The sequence below is a fragment of the Pundamilia nyererei genome, unplaced genomic scaffold, assembly GCF_000239375.1.
Source record: "Pundamilia nyererei isolate P.nyererei 1_Seehausen unplaced genomic scaffold, PunNye1.0 scaffold00075, whole genome shotgun sequence".
NCBI lineage: Eukaryota > Metazoa > Chordata > Actinopteri > Cichliformes > Cichlidae > Pundamilia > Pundamilia nyererei.
In genome coordinates, this window is record NW_005187476.1 from 935367 (window position 1) to 950924 (window position 15558).

General features: G+C 43.1%; 1 protein-coding gene across 1 annotated transcript in view; it reads right to left on the reverse strand.

The window, feature by feature from the left end:
• The window catches only part of maml3 (mastermind-like transcriptional coactivator 3), a 127902-nt gene that overhangs the window by 55337 nt on the left and 57007 nt on the right, over positions 1-15558 (reverse strand). The window contains exons 2-3 of the mRNA XM_013911931.1: positions 10484-11227; positions 7936-8874 (exon numbers count right to left, since the gene is read on the reverse strand). Of these exons, the coding sequence (XP_013767385.1) occupies positions 7936-8874; positions 10484-11227 (1683 nt within the window). The remainder of the gene's footprint in view (positions 1-7935; positions 8875-10483; positions 11228-15558) is intronic.

Genomic DNA, 15558 nt, shown 5'->3' on the forward strand with positions numbered 1-15558 from the left:
GTTAACACAGATATATCCCCTAATGCATTTCTTAGTTTTTGAGCATTGCTGATAATTATTTAAAAAACAGTTCCAATATATACTAATATACGATACAATTTGAATTTTGCTCATTTCCAGCTCGGTATTTGTTTATGGACTCTACTCGAATGGCATCGTGTGACCTGATGCTCAGTTTGTTTTCTGTCTAAAAGAAGCCGTTTCAGCTCCCTTTCTGACACTTCAAGCTAAATTACTTCTGATTGGCTGTCCACTTCAAACGGAGGGTTAGAACAGAAAATGGGCAGGGCTTCTATGTGTGCAAAATGTATCCACAGGTATCCACTCTCACTGAGCCCATATAGAGAAAAAAATATTGCTGAATATTACTGACTTAAACTGAGCTTTTGCAGGGAAAGGCAGTTAAAATGACTTGTTTTTACTGATCTTACTTACAAAAAATCTTCGCTTTATTTTCAATTTTTTGGAGATCATACACAACTTCTGTGCTTGTTTCTTTGATATTTTTATTTGCCATTTTAACTGTCATTTAGAATTTTCTTCTTAAGTGTAGCTGGGACATGAATGTATTTGTGTGTGTGTGTGTGCACTATGCCTCACTATGTGAGCACACAGAGAAACTCCTCTCTGGAAACAAACCCTACTGTTGTAAAAGGAAAAAAATGTATAATTCTTCGTTTTATGCTGTTATTATTAATTATTAAAACCTATAATAGTCAAAGAATTAAAAAAACACATTTGCAAAATGATCGTGTGGATTTTTATTTGTTTTGTTCACGTTAAATTTCATGCACAGGAACAAATCTTTGGGCATCCTTGAGGCATCCCATCATGGTGCATTACCCACTTTGGCACCCACTGAAATACACAAGTGATTCTGCAAACATCCCCTGCTGGAGCCACAGTCTACTGCACATTAGTACTCTGATTTCTGAATTCAGAACATTTTTTTCATGCTCAGATTTGAATTTCAAAGACACAGCTGTTCTTGTTTCTGTGACACATGTTTGAGGAAAAATGCTCTCAGAGTGACTGAACATAGAAGCTGACTGTCATAAAATCAGCTGATAATATTTACAGTGCATGGGCTTGAGTCTTGACTGAGCAGTGGAGGGTGTGTAGACACACTGAGTGGGAGGTTTTGGGGAGCTTCAGATATTTAATTATGGTAAATGTTTTTGCAGCACTTTATGCCTCTCCTGCTTCGGCGCATAGTGAAAATGTCATTTCACTTTTAGGTACCAGAAAACAGTTGAAAATAGGGTGGAATATAATCCACCGAGGCTTATTATTTCAAATAATTACTTTCAGGTTTTCTCATTTAATATTACCCATGCACATAAGTCAGCACACATACAGGCACGATTTCTGTCCTATTTTGTGTTTGTCTGGATTCAGACAATTCTGGGATCATTTCTCCTGCTTAAATGTGCACGTATCACCCAGTGAAGTCAGTGATAAATCCGTCCATTTTAATTTATCTGCTCCTTACCTTTAACTGCTGATAATTTTCAGGAAGATTTAAAGTTTAAGCAATCCCATGCTAATGTTCAAAACCAAGACTCTAGCTTCTTCCCCGGTCCAACGATATCCACGAGTGGCTGTGAATTAGCCGCGGATGTGAGTTAGATCAAGTGCTGAATGTGTGTAGATGAAAGCACTGTATGAATGAAGGGTCAATAAGACTAGAAAACTTTTATATAAATGTCATTTCCACTAATGCTGCAGGTTTTCTAACCCTAGATGAGACAGATGAGGGTGTGTCAAGAAAGTGCTGTCCTGCTGTGACTGATAATTGACTGGCATGGAAGGATCCTCACCTAACGCAGCTCACCTGAATCTTCCAGGCTATAAAAGCTATCCCAGGTGAGCTGCTCAGTCTCTCTAATTCACTCCACGTTGCATCAATGTACTGGTGATATTTGTCTCTTGGTTAGGTTACGGTGAATAAATTCTCTTTCATTTAAGTGAACTCCCTGCTTATCACTTATTATCAAAACCATGAGCTGTAAATAAGGGTGGAGATGCATTTCGTGCATTGTCCTTGGAATCGACACTTAGGACCCAGTCCCTGAAATTCTGGGCTCTAGTTGGGTGTACTTAAAAAGTGTGTGTGTGTTTTAAGTTTGCAGCTTTGTGGATGTCCTCCGTAGGAGGATGAAGAAAGGGATGAAAAAAGAAGACAGAGAGGCTTTACCTCTGGAAATAGAGGGGTGGAGAAAGTAAGAAGCAGGAAAGGATTTATCAGAGTGTGCATGCCTGTGGGTGTTTTTCAAACCCTGTGTATGCTGCTGAGTGCGTGCATACATGTGTGTGCATCTAAGAGTGGGTTGCTGTCGTGACTCACGGGCCATCAGCAGGCTCCTTCGTGCACCTCGGTTGGTGTGTGACACCGTGATCTCCTACACTCGTTCACACATACACACAGTCAAACCTCCCGCTCAAATTCATCAGTAGAAGCTCTCCTCTGAGGCCAACGCCTGTCAATCCACTCTCATCCAATCATTACTCAGATAACCCCAGAGATCCGCCCACGAGCTGCTGGCTTCACACAGCTGCACACACTTCTGTGCAACAAGCCACATCCGCCTCTCTCTCTCTCTCACACACACACACACACACACACTGAGACAGCCGCGTCATCCACCACATGCAGACATCCACACAAGCATCAAGCACACGCCTTTGCTTCCCCCCACTTGCTGCTTCCACTGAGAGATCCGCCACCGTGGCGACGGTAACCGCGACAACGGGCATAAATTAGTGTCATGGCGATATGCAAAGCGAGGGAGCAACAATTAAAGCTTGACTAACGAGCTTTTGAGGAGCGAGGCTGAAGTTTCCCCGAGCAGCTGCTAACTGGATTAGCCTACACAGAAACAGAGAGAGGGAGAGAGGGAGGACGGAGCAGGGAGACGGTGATGCTTAAGCACCACCTGTGAGCCAACACAGACACACAAACACACACCAAGCTAAAGGCTAGCATCCACACCAACGCAGACAAAGAGAATAACGGCTAGGAACGAAAAAAAAGAGAGACTCCCATCACAAATACAAACGCACGTTTTTACCGATTTTTCAAGTGAATACAAACCCTGCAGCAAACAGACATTAAGAAGGAGTATTTCTACCAATTAAACATAATTAAAGTATTTGAACACTCGAGGACACTTATACTTGTAAAGTAACAGAACTTCATTAACTGGGCCTAATTTAAGTCAACAACCACCGGCACCTCTAATTCAGCAAATGAGAGAGGATCTGAAAATGAAGCTCAAGCAATATTTGCAAAGCAGGGGAACACTATAACGAACAACGTGCATCCAGCCAGAGCATTTAAACAAAAAGCTTAAAATAATTTGGTGGCTTAGCCTTAAAATAAGGTCTTTGGTAACAACTCGATCAAGAACGCTAACAAACAAGGTTGTGTCAAAAACTGAACGTCTGCTGGTCTGTGTCCCATGGTGCTCTTATAAAGCAGATGATTGGCTCGTCAGGGGAATGATCGGACAACCGCAATGTTTGACATAAAGAAAATTCTCCAATCGTTTAGCGCTATGTAAAAGGAAAGTGTGAGGAAATTTCCATTCCTCACACTGTGCTGTTGATTCATGGTGAGTTTCACTAAAGGTCCCATCATGGTAAAAGGCAAAGAAAAGTTGCTACCCAGGCCTTGCATGCTGTACCTGGGTACTCTCACATGGGGGAAGCATTAAAAAAACGTTCTCTCATTGAGGCTAAGAACTTCTTAGTAAAGAACTAAAAGTAAGAAAACTGAAAACGGTCCATGGATGAGAAGCAGAGTCACTGTCTGAGCTTTTTTGAGCTTTGGTGTATTTTGGTGCTTCTTCCTCTTTGCGGTGAACTCCGCTGTGGCTACCTTTCCTGTGCAAGTGAACTTTCAACCAATCGGCATTCAACTTACGCTTATTGTCATGGCCACCAGGCCGCAAAATGTGTTGTTGCCTTTTTGGAGAACTCACGGGATTCTCTGAACGGGTTAAAATCGCTCTCCCTACGTGGCCATAGAGCTACACAAACACAAACACGAGACCGTGGCCTTACTCCACAAGCCTTGCAGTTTTTTGAGCTTCTCTTAACCGATCATCCATCCGTGCTTTCACCAGCCGATTTCTCCAGCACTGAGAAGTCGACCGCAAGAAGCTTCATACTTCATCCAAGCTGATACACACACTGCCCAATTTACCCCAAGCGTTTCGGATCATAAGTTTGCCGATTGATGAAGTCATAAGATCCTATTTAGCATTTCTTTCAATGGTCTTTTATTATAGATTTCTCCTCAAATTCTAAGCCAAACCTCCTCTTTACTTCACATCATAATTTGAAAAAAGTTACAGATTACAGTTAAAAACTGAGCTACGACTCAGCTATCATCAGCTAAGACTGATGGACACTTCAGTGTTGGTTACTTGTTTTGCTTTTTCCATCTTTCTGGATCTAAACTCAGAAGTCTTCTGCGTATTTGGTGCCCTGCTCTGTAGCCTTGCTGTAAGTGTCAGTGGGATTTTAAAAGAGCTTTTCTTCTGGAGCAGAACCCAGATGTTTTGGTTTCACTTCAGCTCTCCTTAACCTCTTCCTTATCAAGCTTTGACAGTCATCAGCAGATTTAACACACTGTGGTTTATCTGAATACGTCAGACACAATCATCTTTAAAGAACTCCAAGAACAGGATGATATTTTGCATTTAACACAGAGGAAATAATGGATTGGATTTATATAGCACTTTTCAAGGCACCCAAAGCGCTTTACAATACCACTATTCATTCACTCTCACATTCACACACTGGTGGAGGCAGCTACAGTTGTAGCCACAGCTGCCTGGGGCAGACTGACAGAAGCGAGGCTGCCATATCGCGCCATCGGCCCCTCTGGCCAACACCAGTAGGCAGTAGGGTAAAGTGTCTTGCCCAGGGACACAACGACCAGGACAGAGAGCCCAGGGATCGAACCGGCGACCTTCCGGTTACAGATGCGATTCCCAACCCCCTGAGCCACGGTTGCCCCAATACTAATACTGGTGCAAAGAAACAAGTAGCTAATCATCACGTGATCTCTGCATTAGCTGCGCGGGACAAATAAAGGATAAGCAGCGATGAAGCTGCTACTAATAATGCAACTGGTTACTCAGCAATATGCTGGCTTTGCAGTGGGAAAACTACCGAATACACCTGAAAGCAATAATTATAATAAACACCGCTTATTATCTGTCTTTCCCATAAAGAGCATGTGCATTTAATACCCCGTTCAGATTCATAGTAGGGGAGATAAGCTGCGATCTTTTTTCCAGGACTATTAATTTGTTGTTTTTGGCATATGCTGTAATTATTTTCAAGAGTTCTCACCATGACATGCTGAAGGAATTTTGCAGCTTTTTATCCACTGGGCCTACAGTTTGGGCACAGATGGTTGGAAAGTCCAAAACTAAGAAACTGAGATTACTAGACATTTTTTTTTAACTGGCACAACAATATTGCCAATTGGCATTAAATCTAATACGACCCACCTCAGTAACACTGATTACAGTTAAGCTATTCTTGAGATTTTGTTTTGCACTTTGATAGGTTTGGAGAAATCATAAGAGACCAATTATATGTTGCTTTCACAGGCTGAGCAGCGTTATAAATGACCTAAGAAGTGATCTCGGTGTCTGAAATCTGTGAAATTTCCCTTCAAGTGCTACACCTAGTAAAAAAAAAAAAGAATAAATGACATATTTGTCCCACGTTTTAACGTTTTATAGTTGATTTTGCTGATTTTATTTGAGACGTGTCACTAAAAATAAAACTCGCTAATTACAGTCAATGCAGTCGGGCTGCACGCGTGTAGATAAGTGAATATTTTGCATTTCAGACACTCCACTCAGCATTGCTCACTTATTTCTCTCTTTCCAGGCCCTTGACTTTCTTTGTAATATGCTCCATCCTCCCTCCATAATAAATCTTTCGCTTTCTGCATTTGCCTTTCTCCTCTCTCTCTCCCTCTCTCTTCCTGGTCTCCAACTCTCCTCTGCTAACTCAAATAAATCTCTCCACCCTCCCCTTACACCCGTCCCCCCTCAAAAAAATCTATGCAACACACTCAAACATACATGTGCACTGACCCACTCACGCACACAAACACACAGCGCTCCAGGCAGCAGCCACAAAGGCCTCATATTAATAAATCTGCTCCTTTATTGGTGCTGAGTGTCTCTGGCAGAGAACGAGGGAGGAGAGGGGGAGGAAGGAGGAGGAGCAGGACAGGAGACGCAGAGATCACCAGAGGGGAGGAGGAGGTGACTGACTGACTGTAGCTGTATCATCAGGACATGGCGAGCAGAAGGAGACAGACAGAGACGTAAAGTGCGCCATCAACAAGCACTCGCACACGCAATTTCTATTGATAACCGCACATCAGCCCTGAGATAATGAGGAGCGCCAGAGCCACACAAGTGTGAGGTTTCACTCGAGTATGTGAACATTTGTTAAGATAGAGTCCACCCACACTCAAACGTCCTCCGTCCGGTGGATTATTAAGGACACCTGACACCTGGCTGAACCGCTGGAGCATTCAGAGTGGGCTGTGCTGATCGCCGGGCTCAGGAAACAAACTGCCCGAGGTGGGCTTTCGGTAATGACAGCAGCTAGCTTGGCTTAGTGGTCCAATCTCAGCCATCAGTCAGCTGTGACAGATTGGGGATATGAGCTAAGGAGCCGTTTAGCTGTGGTGCTTGCTGTGGTGTGTGCGCGCTTGTGTGTCTGAGGGGAGGAGGTGGGGGGAGGCTATCAGTGCTGCTAGTGTTGCAGAGGCATCAATACACTCTCGACAGGCCATTTTCCTATGCCTATTCCCAGCCCTGGCTTGTTGCTGGGGCAACTACCGCCATTTTACCTTCCCTGGCTGCACCTCTGGAAGCCTTTTTTTAAAACAGCAATCCATGTTCTGCAGTACGTCCCAAGCAACTGGTCAAACACTCTTAGCTCCTCTATTTTGGGGGGCATTTTTTGGGCATTCTGCTTAAAAATGGGGTTCAAATGAATTTTATAGGAAACCTCCAGTGCACGGGGAGTTTATTTAGCTCTTATTCAAAGGATGAGCAGAAGGTCATAGGTTGAATTTTCCCAGACACACAGACTGTATGAAAAAGATGGCTGTAGCTTCCAGGTATGGTAGCCAATGCAGAAGCACGTTTCTAATGACCAGCAGGGGGCGATTTGTCTGCTTGCAAAAAAAAGTGTGCTGTAGTAAAGAATAAAATTCCACAACTCACTTGAGAAAACGCTTAACTGATAACTGATATGTAAGTCGCTATCAAATGAGCTGGAGTGTCACAGTCAGATCTGCCCGCATTCATGAAATGCCTCAGCTCAGTACTCAAAAACATGACTTTCCAAAGCGATGGGTGACGATGTACATCTTTCTTATGCAGTCTATTGTAACCTCCCTCTCTCCCTAACATGCTCTCATAATCAAAGCCACAAACACTTTAACAGACCAGTCCAATAGCTCTTCAACTAGCTTACCCAGCCTGGACTCCGGGGTCTTGCATTGGGTCAGAAACTTCTCATTGACTTATATACAGTACTTAATATCAACCAGTCAATGCCAGGTCTCCTTGGTGGTACATTTGCTAGTCATATATGGTAAGACTCTCAACTGCAGTTCAACACAAGAATAATGAGGGAGGCGATGTATAAAGTTCATTATTTACAGAACTGAATTATTATAAAGGCAGAAAACAGAACCAGAAACACTGGACTCAGATATTCACTGACAGTCCAAATATTCATCCACTCTCCAAACCACACAACCTGCAGACGATGGAAACACTCTGGACTTAAGTTTAAGCAACAGTACTGACTGCACATGAACTGCTTTGGAAATAATTCAACCTCCATGTTCTTAAGACCAACAACGCCAAGCTGTCCCCTTACCTGTCCATGAGGCTGCATGGTGTTGTAGGGCATGTTCTGGTTCAACACTTTCTGTTTCATCAGTAACATCCTCTTCTGCTCTTCACTCAGGTGAGCTGTCTGTCCTGGGATTGGCCCTTGCGTCTGACCCGGCCCCGGACCCTGGCCACCACCTCCCGCACCGCCCATATAAGGTGGCATCATGGGGTTCTTGACCTGACTGTTCCCTGGCATGGGCGGGGTCATTCTCTGACCTATGTGATCCACCCCGCTGCCACTGAAGTGACTCAGCGGTTTGGTGTTGCTGTAGGACAACATGCCTGCTGTTTGCTGCTGCTGTTGCTGCTGTTTGGACAGGGCGTTCTGGTTTATGCTGTTTGGCTGCTGCTGGCCCATCATGCCCATGTGGTTGTGAGGGAGGTAGTTGTTCATGGGGGCTTTGGGACCGTTGTTGGGGGCCATGCCACCCACTAGAGGGCCCTGTGGTGTATTAAAGGCTTGCGGTGGATACATCATGGGGCTGTTGGGTTTGTCGTGGTTAAAGTGAGCGGAGTTATAGGGACTGGTTGGAGCGGCTGCAGGTGACCAGTTAGCTGCTTGCTGCTGCTGCTGCTTCTGCATCATTTTATTACGCTGCTGAGCAAATGCTTTCAGCTGCTCTGCATGGGAAAGCTCAGGCGTTACTGGTCCTACAGACTGACTTCCAGGCGGTATCCCCGCTGCTCCAGGTCCAGTGCCCGCCTGACTGACTCCTGGCCCCGGGTTCATCATGTATCCATTCCCAGGCCTAGAGACTGCTTGTGTCTGAGCTTGGGTTGGAGTCTGAGGGGAGCGAGCCACGCAGTTGTGCAATGGCGAACCTGATGCCATAGCAACGGCTGGAGACTGCTGCAAAGGTTGCTGAGGAGGCGTCCCATTGGCAGTGGTGGCAAACTGAGGGCCTGATGAAGATGGTCGCACCTGAGGAGAAACCAAAAGGACATTAGCTCAGGCTCGCACCTTGCAAGTTTTCTACATAACATATTTTTTAATCAGAATACGAAAAGCAAACTGAAAATGATCATTCGAGACTTTATGGGCCATTGCCACCATAAATTTTATACGGATGGGGTTTGGTACCATTTTGAGTACCAAACATTTTAAATACCAAACAATTTGTGTATAGCCATAATAACTAAGCTAAACTAACAAGCAGTTTACTGCTGAATGCTATTTGGCTTGAAAAGGAAGTCGCCTTTACCTTCCGATGAAGTTAACTGATAGTGCATTTGTTCCATTTGTAAGGTTTACTTTGTAACTGTAAGTTTGCCCCAATTACAGCAAGACCAGGAAGCCACAGCTGTGGTTGCTGCATTGCTCATTGCTTGCATGAAATGGCATCAACAGGTCAACAAAGCTTGATTTTCTGGAGTCTTTGAGGTGCTAGGTGTCGCTAGAAAACTGAAAAAATGAAATAGAAGCAGCTGTTTCTCTCTCTGTGCTATTTGGAAACCTCTGTGCTTCTGAATTTAAGCTTCACAGAGACGCTTGTAACAATGAAGACTGCTAACCACCGGATAAACTGCTTGCTGTATTTCATAATAACGCCACAGAGAGTTAATCTATCTTGTGCGACCACCACAGAGCCTACAGAGCATCTAGGCCCAATAACTTTAGCTGGCAAGGCAGTTGTCATTTTACTTAGAAGCTTCTTTCAGCTGCAGCCTTATTCACAACAGGTCGTCACAGAGGATGAATTTTCATATTTTCATATGGCACAGATGTTTATGCCAGATGCCCGTACTGACACAACACTCCCAGGGACCTATGTTTCCTCCCAAGTTTCAAACTAGAGGTCTTCCACATGTTAGGCAAATGTGTTACCAACTTCACTTTAATGCAGTTAGAACAGCTGAGAAATGTCCAGAAAGTTGGACATTTTCTGTGTTGGCCTGCATTCCGGGCTGATTATATTCCGTTGGGCAGTATATATCATTTCTGTACTGAACTGTGCATCAATCTAACCTCAAAGAAGCATAACAGGAATGACTCTCAGGAATCAGGTCTCAAGCTGATGACACAATTTACATCACTTGGATGGATGCGGAGAATACAATCGAGGATTAATGAACTGCAGAAATGCAGCAAATTCCTAAGTAGAAGTTTTGCTTACTTTAGAGATTTTTTTCCTTTATTCATTTTTGTGTTTTGCTAAAAGCTGCTTGTGTAAGACCAAAATGCTTCACAGGTAGCTTATGAAACACATCAATACTCTCATACACTTAGAAACCACTTCAGGTTTGTTTCTTGTTGATCACATAATTAACGGCTTCATTCAGGTATTAGTAGTTTAAAACCAGTTTGGACTTAAATCAATCGGATCAAAAAGTTGAATCAGTGAAGAAATCTTAAAAGAGCAGCGACTGCGCTCTAAGAGCTATAATTTTATCTTCAGAAATAACAGTGAGAGACATATATCATATAAATAAATACAGAAGTCTGATTCACCTGAGGTGGTCATGACTTAGATTATGAGTTTGGGTTAAATACCCCTTCCAGTGGACATCGTGTTGACTTTCTTGATACTGACCTGTGGTGAACCCATGGGAACCTGTGGGCCTCCCTGTGGAGGCTGAGGTGGAGGAGGAGGCAGTGCTGCTGGCGCGGCCCCCCCTCCCGCTGTTGTCGTATTCCCAGCTGCTTCCTGTGGGCCCGGCGTCTGATTGTTTGCCGGCCTGCCAAACTCAGCCTCTTTCTTTTCGTCAAAGTCCTCGTTGAAGAGGTCGTGCATATCGTCCTCTGGCACAGTATTGGCCAGCTCATCGATCAGCTCCTGCCACTCCTGGTCGTTGAGGTTAATGTCAGAGAACAGCTTGTTCTGATTGGACAGAGACTGGGGATCAGACGACTCCATTCCACCCCCGTCATCCAGGGGCTCCTGTTTCAAGTCTTTGAGGAGGCCGAAGCTGTCCTCCAAGTCCAGTGAGCCATTTAGCTTCATGTCTGGAAGGTGGCTGCCACCGTTCTTCCCCAGCTCATCCGATGTCCGGCCTACATGGTTCCCATTGCTGTTTGTAGTGTTGTTACCGGCAGAAGTGTTAGGCCCGCAGTGTAAGGGCTTAATGTCCATTTGGTGATGCAGTGGAGAGATGGGCGGCACATTGTTGTTATTATTGTTATTAGGGAGTCCTGTTAGTGAGTCCATGCCGCTGGAACCTTCCTTCCGTACCCGTTTGGTGGTCGGTGAGTAGTTGCCTCCATCACAGATCCCATTCTGGTCTCCGTTGAGGGGCGATCGTGCGCTGTCCAGTTTTCTCTTTACAGTCTCCTGGAGCTGAAACAGAAATAAAAGATGGTAAAGAGGCCGAATTACACTTTTGTTATTTACAGTTGTCTAGATATACTCACAAACTGTATGTGCAAGTAATCCCTGTGAGCCAAAAGTTTTTCTACTCTTGGAACTGTTTGCTATCAGAAAGAGGTGTCCACAACAGAGCCATCTCAAGCACAGACGCTCCAACCTAGTGCTTGTCAAGCCTCCTGCTTCTGAGAGCTAGCCAATTAGAAGAAAGTTGGCTTTAAATGGGAAGAGATACAGTGGCTTATTTCAGTCACTGGATCGACTGAGGGACTGTGCTATGTTGAACTGTGAATCCTGCAAAGGATGCTAATGTGACCCTGGAAATAAGCTCAACACAACCACTTTAAGAAGTTATCTTGTGTGTCTTATCTTCTGTTTGGAAGGATGGTCTCATTTGGATCAATTCACATTCAGAAAGCAACCCCATAATCACCTTATGATTGTGATTATCGCTACAGCATGCTAGCAATACAGCAGAGCTAAGGTAGCTTATTTCAGAGAATGGATGGCTGTACCGCGGCCTAGTTTAAGAAACTATGATTTATGCAAAGCCACTCAAAGCAGAACACAAGAAGAAAAAAACCCCAATGAGTGTCCTTTAAAGCTGGAGGCCACCAGAGATGGAACGTGTTAGTAACAGGAACTTTTCTGTGGTCTTCAGGGGGATAATCATGAACACAACATGAGATACAAATCAATATAACAACAGGCTTCTTCCTCTCCACACACAGAGAACTGTCATGAGAAGGAGGGAAGGAAGTAAGTGTACTGAAGATCAAAATATCACCAAGACAAATCAATTACATGTTAAGCTCGGATTCATTCTCTGAAATTAGGCGTGCAGGCCAGGGATTTTTCTCAGTCCACGTTCCCTATTTCTTCACGGATGCAATAAAAAAAAAAAAGAAAGAAAGAAAAAACACAGAAAAAGATGTAAATCCTGTAGGAGGGTTTCAGGGCATGTTTCCCAACACTCGCCTCGGGAGAAATTCTTTTAAATATCAACTTTACACTGTGGATATATTTTAATCTTTATCGTGACGATTAATGGTAGAAACCCACCCGAGAATTAGAGTAATCTTTCTGCACAAAAAATCATGTAAGTGAGACAACAGTTCAGAGCACTTAAAATGACAAAAAAAGGGAAAAAAAACAGGAGAGTGCAAAGTGGTGTCCAAAATTACATTAAAGTGCTCGTTCTGAAATGGAACAAGATAATGAACATTCGAACATTCAGTTTACATGAAAAAATTAAAGTTAAGTAAATTATCACAGCGTTGACGCATTTACTCACACAATTTGTCATGATGACAGTGCTATATACACAGTGGTGGTGATGAGTCTGTAAGCGAAAATTAATGTGGTGTTTGCTCTCTGCAACTGCTCTTTGGTCAAGTGGAAGACAGGGCGAAGATATTATGCTTAGAAATTGATTTCACAACAAGTGTTTTTCCAAATATGTTCAGACGCTACTAAAAGTGAGCAATTTGGAAAAGAGTTAAAGCCTGTATTTAAAAAAAACACCATATCAAATGGCAAAACTGTCAAATTACTTGCTGTAAAAAAAATATAAATGCCAATTTTGCATTGCAACAATGAGTTGGGGAAGCCACATCAAACTTTTCCAGAAGCAAAGGTGGAGATGGGTTCAACGCTCTGCGAAAGACTGTGGGCAAATAGTTCATGATTTAAGAAGAACGCAAAACAGGAAAGAATACATAATATCAATAAATGATTCAGAGAAATCTCTGCATGTGAGGGACTAGGCTGGAAAACAATACTGAGCTGCCCCGGGCCAAACTGCGATAAAAAGAGACAGGATTTTGTAGTGGAAGTAACTGCAAGGGCTCGTGAACACTTCTTAAAACCAGTGTCAGTGAGCATCATTTCACACTGCATCCACAAAAGTTAAAATCGTATAAAGAAAATGATCAAATGAACATGATTCAGAAAAGCTTCACTGGGCCAAAGATGGTGAACTGAGGTGAAGCACAAAAGTGAACAATAAAATCTGCATTTCTTTTAAGAAATCATGGCTGGTGTCCGTGAGGAAAGAACTGACCAGCTTTTATCAGCACACAAAAACCAAAATTCTCTTAGAATAATAGAGAAAACCCTGATAGTCAAGGATGTGATGACATAGTGGAACAAACTGAAAAAGACATTTCCTGTATATGTTTATTTTTTCAGTTTTGTAAGAACACAATATCAGTTAATTCTCTTTCTTATAAAAGTCGCATTTTTATTTTGTTTTTGCACAGCTAGTTTTAGTTCGATAAACCTGCTGATCTGCAGAATCTGATCTATCTCAGACACATCAGAGCCCTCTGCCAGTAAAAACATTCATGACAGCTAACCTGAATAAAGTTTTAATCCCAAACAAAGTAACTAAAACAGGAGGAAAGACCAGAGAAGGCTAGCAGCCCTCCTGATGAACAATACCAGCATTTGTTTTTCCGAGGAGGTAAAGAAACGTCAAAGGAACATCTGGAGTATTTGGCCCATTATTAACATCGGCCCCCACATCTTACTGTAGAAAGCCTCCGCCGCTCCGTGTCTCACAGCATAAGATAACGACGGGGTGCTAACAAACGCTGGCTGGCAGTTAAGGTAATCACTGTCATAGACCTGTGTGGGAGAGGACAGGATGTACGGAGGCATGTGACATAACCCGAGTAATGGCAGGAGACACCCGAGACAAAGAAAGAGGCAGAAAATCTAAAAAAATCCCACCAGTTTGGCCTTTTTTTTTTTATATAAAAGCAAAAATGATCTTTTCAAGTGGATACAGTTAAAAATCGACAGTCTTACGGAGCAGTGGTGACGGGGAAGACTCTGCTGTATAATTGTCAGCAGGGGGGAGTTTTACAGTTAGCTAACAACTGAGTGTGACTGATGATAGAGGGCTTTCAGCTCAGTGCAGCAGTGATACTTTTATCATTGCTTTCCCGAAGATAAAAAAAACTCTGAACGTGGATCTATTTTAGTAGGAATGTATTTTCTACAACACCCGAGATTGAGTTGTTAAGAAACAACAAAGATGATGGCCACATGTTTAAATCAAAGCTGAATGCATTCACTGCCCATGCGAGATTAAACAAAGAAGCGGGCACAACGCAGACGCAAGTAAACGCTAAGAAATGTGCAAGAATCAAATTGCCATGAAAAAAAAAAAGAGGCAAAGAGAATAACAAGTTAGGTTCCTGTGCAATTTCTGTGCAATTTAATAAACTCTCAATCTCAATTTTACCCCCAACTCCTGTTAATTTCAAACCCTAATGAAGTTGGCAGAAAAATAGCTGATGCTATTAAAATGACGAATGGGAAGCGGGGACCTCATTTATGAAAGGTTCCCAGGGTACAAATTTGATGCTCCCACACGAACCTTAGAAATAGTGCAGGATTCAATCAAAACGATTATCATTTTTAGTCATGGCTTCACTTTCAATTTCATGTCCAAAGACCGGATGCTATAAATACTTCCATCTTTACAATCGTAAAGGGACAGGTCACCCTCAAATCGAATGTACCTGTTCTTCCTCTGACCTCTGTTCGAGACTGTTTTGGAGATGTCTGCTTCTCTTGAATTTGGAATCAGCTTTGAACTTGAGAAGAGTTCAAATCGAGACCAACCTGCCTCACTTCACATCATCAGCGCTTATTTCACCTGCTGTTGGCTCAAGTTGCTAAATATCATTGACTTTCTGCATTCTCTGGTTGCGAAATCACACCTAATCGCTTCCTGTCTTGATTGTTATTTGTCACCTGATTTGAGAGAACAATTCCTAATAAATACAAATTCTAATGGCGTAGGATTGGAGTTCAGGATGGTGACCTCACCCATGGTTTGTATAGAAAACAGCTGTAATCTTATATTGCATTAATGGTTTTATATAGTGGTTGTTATCAACGTGTAGAAAAGCTGCTTGAACAAAGATGCAAAGACTCACCAACACGCGTGGATGGGAGCCTTTTACAAGTCTTTTATACAGCACGTGCCGCCTGCACATCTACATTTCAAACAGCCTCCTCAGCTCAGAAGCCGCAAAATATTTTGTAAAATCCACACTCTCCACTGTCGCATGTGAAAGAGTCAAACACACACACAGACACACACACGTACACAATGGAAGCACCACCGATACGTGTATGTGTGCAAATGCGCACTTAGCTCTTTGTTATTCAGATGGAACAACAGACAAAATATATTCAGATTGTATTCTGACCCGGAGGTGGACCCATTCAAGCTGGCAGGAAAACACACACACACACACACACACACACACACACACACACACACACAC